This window comes from Dendronephthya gigantea, unplaced genomic scaffold (genome assembly GCF_004324835.1).
Source record: "Dendronephthya gigantea isolate DGI-Jeju-01 unplaced genomic scaffold, DenGig_1.0 000069F, whole genome shotgun sequence".
Taxonomy (NCBI): Eukaryota; Metazoa; Cnidaria; class Anthozoa; order Malacalcyonacea; family Nephtheidae; genus Dendronephthya; species Dendronephthya gigantea.
This window is the reverse complement of record NW_021163079.1, coordinates 546621-555284: the sequence shown is the minus strand read 5'-3', so window position 1 is coordinate 555284 and position 8664 is coordinate 546621. Positions and strand designations below refer to the sequence as shown.

At 40.8% G+C, this 8664-nt stretch overlaps 1 protein-coding gene and 1 pseudogene across 1 annotated transcript; one reads left to right on the top strand and one right to left on the bottom strand.

Moving 5' to 3' along the window:
- The first annotated feature begins 215 nt into the window (after positions 1-215).
- Positions 216-2300, top strand: LOC114531195 (annotated as a pseudogene).
- A 4841-nt stretch (positions 2301-7141) lies between these two features.
- LOC114531194 lies at positions 7142-7972 on the bottom strand. Its single transcript, XM_028552844.1, has one exon. It carries the CDS (start codon positions 7970-7972, stop codon positions 7142-7144), a length of 831 nt encoding a protein of 276 aa, XP_028408645.1.
- Positions 7973-8664: the final 692 nt, after the last annotated feature.

The following is an 8664-nucleotide window of genomic DNA, read 5'->3' as shown; positions in this document are numbered from 1 at the left end:
AGAGTTTTTTTACATAAGTCGATCCAAAAAATAAAGATTTGCATTATACACAATACCCAGCCTTACATGAAGAACTGCCTGCCCTGAGAATTGCTGGCTCTCGGCATTATTCTGCCCTTCGAAATAATTCGAATTCTCTGTGTGTTCTGCGTTCACAAAGACAACAAGAAGTTTTTATTCGCTAGAATATAGCTGTTAAATTTGTTAAACGAGTAATGGTTGGAAAAAAACCTAGATCTGCATACAAACGGAAGAGAAAAGGTAAATTCTTTGGGTGCAGATACGAAGCGGGGCAGACAAGCACAACAGCAGAAGTTGATCGTGGGCAGGATGATTCTGCCGCGCGTGAAGCAAGCGATGAGCCTGATGTCGTTGAGAATGTGGTTGGGACATCAAGAAAGAAGATGAAAAGTGGCACAAGCGACATGGATAGCCAGGTTTTGATCGAAAATAAGGAGGAGTATAGGATGGTCAATTTAAACTGTCTATCTACAGCTGCATCAAATACAGAACACGTGTGTGGGCGAGGTATTTAAACATTCATCATATATTTGCAATCAGCATTTATTGTTACAAAACATTTTTCAACCATATGTCCACATCATGTTTTGTTCTTATTTCCTTGTTTTTTCTCAATACAAATACAATTGATATTAGATATACAATTGGTGTTCCTATAGCCATAAGTCAGTCTCAGTGTTCATCACAACTTGCTTCCCAGCTACATTTATGGTTCATTAATGATAGGTTATATGACTATTGGAGAAGAAGATAGACATGCTGGTCTGATGTCAGAGTTTACCCTTAACTGTAGCCATTGTAAAGAGTCCAGTACCTTCTCTACATCAAGAAATGTTGTTAATCACGGCGTGTCTTACGATGTGAATCGCTGTGCCGTATACCATGCAATTGAGAGTGGTGGTGGATACGAAAGCCTGGCCTCATTCTGTAGTATTTTCAATATGCCTTGTATTTCAAAACCAGCATATTATAAGCATGTAGAAAATATTATGGAAGCTCTCGAAGAAGAAGCAAAACAGGAGATGAAGAGAGCAGGAGAAAAGCTGAGGAAGCTTATAATAGCAGAAAATCCCGAAAAAGTGAAACTGACATCTTAGATGTTGCCGCCACCTTTGATGGTACTTGGGCCAAACGTGGATTTACTTCCCTTACAGGAGTGGTATTTGTGATCTCTGTGGACACTGGAGAGGTTTTGGATTACCATGTCCTTTCTAAAACATGCCACAAGTGTTCCTTGAAAAGATCCAAATTAAAGGATGATCTGTTTGAGGATTGGCTATTGGAGCATGATGATTGTGATATCAATTTTGTAGGGAGCTCGCCTGCAATGGAGTCAGAAGGGGCAGTAGTTATATGGGAAAGGTCTGTTAGCAACCATAATTTGAGGTACAAGTGGATGGTGAGTGATGGTGACAGTAAAGCGTTTGGCTCGGTGGAGGATGTGTATGATGACGTTAAAGTAGAGAAATTGGATTGTGTTGGGCATGTCCAGAAGAGGATGGGCAAGCACCTCTTTAACCTTAAATCTACTACCAAAGGGAAGCTTGATGATAGAAAGACAATTGGTGGTCATGGACGCTTAACAGAATCTAAAATTAAGCAATTACAGAAATATTATGGGCTAGCAATTCGCCAAAATACTATCAAAAAGCTAAACCCAACAGAAAAGGAGATTGAAGTGGCTGCCTACAAGATGAAGAAAAATATAATTGCAATACTTCACCATTGTGTAAAGGGGAATGATCCTGCTCAAAAGTGATCAGCAGCATCGCTTTTGTCCGCCAGGAGAAAGCTCTTGGTGTAAGTGGCAACAAGACAAAGCTTTCGGGACATCCACTTACTCTGGTGAAGATTGCTTACCATCTGTATTCAAAGAAGTGCTAAAGCCAACATTTTTGGCCCTAAGCGAAAGCGGATTGCTGCAAAGATGTGTGCTTGGCGCCACACAAAACCAGAATGAGAGTTTGAATGGTTTAGTTTGGGCCCGATGTCCAAAACATAAACATCATGGGTCCAAAGCAGTTTGTTGTGCCGTCGCGTCTGCTGTCTGCCACTTCCACAAAGGGGCTGACATTAGACTCAGGGCAATGAAAAGGCTATCCATTGATCCTGGGTCTCATACTAAAACAGCCTGTCTGAAGAAGGACAAACAAAGAATGAGAAAATCAGACAAGCAGGCAACCGATAAGGAGAAGAAGCTGCAAGGGATAAAGCTCCTGCAAACTCAACGGGAAGAGGCTCTTAAAGAAGGTGTTTCATATGAGGCAGGAGCATTCTGACACTCTAAACACACAAGTAAACATAGATACTGTTAAGTTTTAACACATCCAATGATTTTCAGTAATTATATGACTGAAATATTGTTTTGATACTAGAACAAGAACTTTAAATGCCATTTTCTTAAGATCGATATTTTTACCGGTCAGGAAAAGATATCTCAAGAAGGATTCAACCAATTTTTATGAAATTTTCGCTGATTATAGATCTTAATAAGTTTTGTGATTTGAGTTGATTACTTTTTTCATAATCGCCGTAGCAAATTTGTTCAATTTCAGGAGAAAAATGTTCTCAACTCAAATCAGCAACTAGTATATGAATGCAAGTTTGATGTATAAAATTATAAAATTGAATGCATTTTGCAAGCTCAATCTTTTCCAGACTGCGGCCTGGTATAATATATCAATAAACAGCACAGAGCCACCTTAATATTAGATTTCAACATCATGAACAATTCTTTTTGGAATCTTCAGGTTCTAAGCTTTCTGGCAATATATAGTTTGTGGGGGGTTTAACTAAACCTTATCCAAGGGAAGCATTTTCCACGCTAGACATAAACTCTGGTTAACTCCCACCTTAAAGTGTTAATCTACCCCTGTGCAACTGCAAACTTTTGCACAACCTGTTGGTTAATCTCAGCAATACACACTTTTGACAATTATGTAATTTGTCCTGGGAGTCAATCACCTTGCATGATTTACTAATGAGAGCGAGGCTCCAAGACAATTGTGGCATAATTATCGAAAGGGTGTATTATGCTAAATATGGCTTAATATGGGGGGGGGACTTTGTACTTGCACAAGGTAGGTAAATCTCCATACCAAGATTTGCCACCATATAAACTTCTGGAGTTGAATTTTAGTAAACATTGTGTCAAATTATATGTATGACACCCTAAAGCATTTTCTTGCCCTGCCCAACCCCCAAGTCTTTGGGTGACCCAATCAATTGTGAAATCTTGTGAAATATTCTCTAAATCATGGAGCGGGGCTTTGGCTCCCATAAGTGAGGGGCTCACAATAATAAAATGTTACTTTAATCCCCATATCACAAGCCCCCATGAGAATTGAATAAATAAGAAATAAATTTCATGAACTATTATTGCTCTGATCAGCCAACATGTTGTGCAACAAACAGGGGTAGTTTTTAACCCATCAGGCAGAGCGCCAATGGGAAAGCTCTGGATCTTAATGGGGTACAATTAAAGTAGCTTACTAATCCACCCCTGATTTACACAACATGTTGTTGCCCAGTGGTCACCACACAGAGCTTCTCAGACTTGACCACCAAAAATTTATATGGTCTATCAAATTAATAATTTCTAAATATTAATAGAATGTGTTTCTGTTCCATGGTGAAAAACATAATATTGTAAAATACTTTACTTCAATCAAAAGGTATGGTAGGGGGGCAAAGGTTTACTAGTGCAGAGCAAACTCGAATCATTCTGTCAATGAGAGGAACAGATTCTCCTTTTCTACAGATAAGGTAATCAGTTGGCAAAGTTTGTTGAAGAATGGTATATTTCTGTCTCAGGAGACCAATAATTCTTTCAACATGTATCTGGACAGTAGCAATCTTTCTTGTCTGTTCCACATCAGCAGGATCAAATTGGTCCTTTCCCTTTGTGAATGCCGGAATGTTCAATTTGGCTTGGTGAAACTTAACACTTTCATCGACAGTTAAACCCCTATCTGCAAGAACCAAATCACCTGGTAGAAGGTTGTCCAGAAAGCCACAGTTCTCAGTCAAAAATTTATCTGAAGTCCTCCCCCCCCAAGCTTCACTGACAAAGCAAATCGTACCTTGTGGTGTAATTCCAATTAACACTTTAACAGTGTTATGATGCTTGTAACTGGAAAAAGTCTGTGCTCTTGCAAGAAGATTAGTTGGCCTATCAATAAAAATTTCAAAGCAATCAATGATTACTGTAGTTTTATGTCCAAATGAGTCTAAGAAACATCTAGGCATGCATGGTTGCGTGCAATTCACCACGATCTGGCCATTTAACAAGAGGACCCAAGCGAATATCCATGACAGTCAGCCATGTAAACAAAATTCGAGAAACCATTGATGAGAAAATTTTTAAACGATATGCCAGGTCGAGGTGAGGTACAGCAAGTCTCAATTTTACTAAAACCATGGCAAATTCTTGAAACGTGGATAATACTTTAGGACGTCTGTCGGCTTGAGGTTCAACAAAAGAGAAGACTTTCTGTAAAATTTCGAAGGAATGTAAACCAGTGTAAAATTTTACTTTTTCGTCGTTGCCAGCGAAAAAACCTTCATCAAAGTCAGCAGAACATGGTTTACTCTGAAAGTAAGACTCAGGTTGAAGCATAGAATTATGAGACTCCTTTGTCTGAATGCAAACTGTTGTGGTTCAAACTTCTGTTTGTGTCATGGCGTTTCTCAAGTTGTCTGGCAAATTTTCTGCAATGTCTTCGATATCGGCCATTTCAGCGTCCATAGTCATATGATCAAATAAACATTTAACAACCGTGCCAGGTTCGTTTACTCTTTGTAACTTGCCTTTGACCATTTCTTCCGCATTCTCATGCATGCGTTTCCTTCGTTCAGCGACTCTCTTAGCTTTATCCTGACTTCGTTGCAGCGACGCTTTGTTTATGTTTGATTTTTGGTGTCCCTTGTTAAGAGTAGGCACCCAGTCAACATTAAACTTATCCCACAAAGGAGCTGCCTTTCCAGAATGAAAATGTTCACCACAAACCCGATCATTTTGTATTTTTTTGTCTGTTATGTCTTGTCGACTTATGGCCGACAGCCATTTTCACCTGCGTTCGGTTGACTAAATCTCCATTTCCTCGCCTTGATTTTTAATAATTTTGGGCACACGGCAGAAAGAAAGATTTTTACGTTTTATTTGTCATTTGAACAGTTTAAAACTGGACAAAAAGCCGGCATGTTGAGTAATATTTCGAACAGATTTGACACACAATAAGTAAACACTAGTAAATTCCTCGCATATGATGCAATATTACTCCACCAACATGGCGGACGCTAAATTATGGTGATGTCACAGCGGCTTGCGTGAAAACACACTATATACATAAAAGATAAAATTATGATCAAATTGGTTTTATAGATAAGGCCTGTGGACTAGAAAATATTTCTGGATTGGTGCAGTTTTGGACAAGTTATCCATCACTCCCTTTTATTTCGAAAAAAATGGTGGCGTATTTGGAAGATACCCCCCACTAAGTTGCTACCAGAAGCCAATACATGCCCAATGATTCTGTCAATTCCGGTTATTCATGAAAGCTACAATAGTTTTAAAAGCATTTTTAGACAAAGCCATTGCTATGGCTAAAATAGGTTTTGGTAAAATGTAGTCTAATGCTGAATCCTTAAGTTAATAATACTTTTAATAATACTAACTATAAAGGACAGCTTCACATGCCATATTACAGGACATTTTGATTGCCATCATATATATGTTGTGTTATTTGTTTATAGCCTAAACACATGTAGTGAACATTGTTTGGGCCTGTAGTTTTATTGGTCAAACTCTATTGGCCATTACTAATGTTCTGATTTAGTAAGTAATCTTTATCTAGTGACAATGCTCTCTCGCGTGCCTTATTTTATTTTAATTGCCATGCCATGCCATGCCATGCCATGAAGTTTTGTTGATCAGAAGATTAAGAGGAATACTGTAGGTTAAAATCAGTTACTGGTATCTAGTAAGAGCACTGTTGCCATGTATATATTTATGCCATGGTTACCATCATCAAAAAGTGGATCAATTTCCTGTAGTTGCTGAAGTTGATGTGGTGAAGGTTGAAATTCTATTTCTGGCACTTCAACATCATTGTCAGAATTACAACTTGGAAGAGGGCCACCCCCTGTCCCATATCCCATCCAGTCTTCTAAGGTGGAAAAAAGGCTGTTGACAGCAGAATTATCAGAGTTAACCACAGCATTTAAACCTGAATGCCAAAGTTGTAATGGCGCTGACGTTAACAATCGTTTTAACTCATCAAATACATCGCTACACTGTTCACTCCAAACGAAGTTGGTTTCTTTTTCGATAAGCCGATGTAGTGGGCTAGCAATGTCGGCAAAGAATTTGATAAACTTTCGATAATACGAACAAAGTCCTAGAAATGCTCTCAACTCTCTTTTATTCTTGGGAACTGGCCAGGACGCAACGACTTCAATCTTACTGGGATCTGTTGAAATTCCGTTACGCGTCACGACATGTCCAAGATACAACACCTCCGTTCTGAACAACTCGCACTTTCTAGGATTTAGTTTCAGGTTAGCTGCTCGAAGGCGCGCAAATACTTCACGCAAATTGATGATCTCTTCATCAAACGTTCGCGCGTGGACCAAGATGTCATCAAGATACAAAAGGCACACGTTCCAGGGTAAACCAGCTAACACCAATTCCATTAGCCTCTCGAAAGTAGCCGGAGCATTGCACAGGCCAAAGGGCATTACAACAAACTGCCACAATCCATACCCAGTTGAAAACGCTGTCTTTTCTCTGTCGGATTCTTCAACAACAACTTGCCAATAACCACTTTTCATGTGGAGGGTTGAAAACCATACCGATCCCGCTAGCGCGTCCAACTCGGTCTCAATACGAGGAAGCGGAAACGAGTCTTTCTTCGTGATCTCATTCAACTTACGATAATCCACGCAAAACCTTTGACTACCGTCCTTTTTCTTTACCATCACAATAGGGGCACACTATGGACTAGCTGATGGTTCAATAACTCCCTGATCATGCATTTGCTTGATAGCTTCCTGTGCAATTTTCAACTTAGCAAGTGGGAGACGTCGTGGTTGCTGTTTTATTGGTCTTTGATCACCGGTCTCAAATTTTATGTGCTGTCAATGACGTTCTCCCCACATCACCAGGGCCCTCCGAGAACACGTCTTTGAACTCCACTAGCAACGAGTGTAACTTTTTCTTTTGCACATTATCAAGACCTTCCGAACTTCGAGTATACAGTTCTTTTACAACTTCTTTTAAATCACCATCTATCATAGTTTCAGTAGACATCGCTTCTTCTGGCTTTTCCACCACAGCAAGACTGTCCACGATCTCACAACTAGCCACGTTCACCCCTTTTCGGAGCTTTCTTTCCTCGTCCGACAAGTTCAGCACCCTGACCGCGACGACTGGTTTTCGCAAATCCACTACCGTTCTCGCCACAAGCACGTCGCCCGGCAATCCACGATTTCTTCTGGGACTCAACCCTCCCCATCCTTCCTCTGGTACCTCATCGCCGTCTAATACTGCCGGAATCAACGCTTCACTCTTTGGAGGAATAGACCAAGTCTCCGCAACAACGACTCGACGACATACTGGTTTCTTTGTGACTGCTGCCCGTTTCAGTCGCACTTCTTCTGCACCAATACGCAAACATGCCTCCGTCACACCGACTACGCAGTCATTTGGAGCAAGGAAATCCAAACCCAAAATGCATTTGTTTTCAATATCAGCAAACCAGACGACGTGCATAACTTTAAAGTTTCCAACTTGCAGACAAACTTTGCCACGACTTCGCACAGGCGTCGTTTCACCCGTCATCGTCCGTAAACAACTGTCAACAGCTTGTACACCTAGAACCACGTCTTTGGCAACTCGTTTCAAAACGCCCGGTCTTACAATTGTAATATTCGACCCAGTGTCAACTACCATTTCACAACATACTCCTTCAACAACACCAGATACTAACAAACTGTCCGCAACACCTTGCATTGACCCTGTTTTAACAATTATCTTCGGGACATTTTGTTTAGCTGGCCCCTGTCCCCCAGAACCAGCTACTTCTCGTTTCCCTGTCTTCCTGGATATCTTTGTGTTTCGTTCTGTCCTTTTGATTGATGACCTGATTTCAGACAATTTCTCCTAATATGGTCAAAGCTGCCACAATTCCAGCAACCAGGTTCTCTAAAAGGTCGCTTCCGTTCCTTCACTGCTTCCAGTACCCCATCTAGGCACTGCTTCATTGATTGATTTCTCCAGTCGCTCGAGAATTCGTGTCACTTGAACATTCCCCTCCTCTAGCTGGGTAACAGTTGTTGGTGGGGCCTGGCGCCTAGTGTCGTGGTCATGATTTGGTGGTGGTGATTGCATTGAATGAACAGCAGGTCATGGGTTTTTTTGAAGAAGCTCGGTTTCTCTAGCCACTCTCTGCCGTTGCCGCGCAGCGATGTTAAAAGACTCAAGTTCAAGGGGCAGCTTCCAGAGCTCTCCGCAAGGTCTGTGGTTTCTCTTGCTTGATTCGTAATCGAGTATCCTCGTCAGGTAAAGCATCTACGAACTGATCTCTTGCAAGAACATCGCGCAATGTTGGCGGTGCATCAGGGTAGGATAACCTACTCAAACGT

What these genes read in the sequence shown, in the direction of transcription:
- LOC114531194 (XM_028552844.1), bottom strand. Translation starts at nt 7,972, where the DNA reads ATGGTAGTTGACACTGGGTCGAATATTACAATTGTAAGACCGGGCGTT.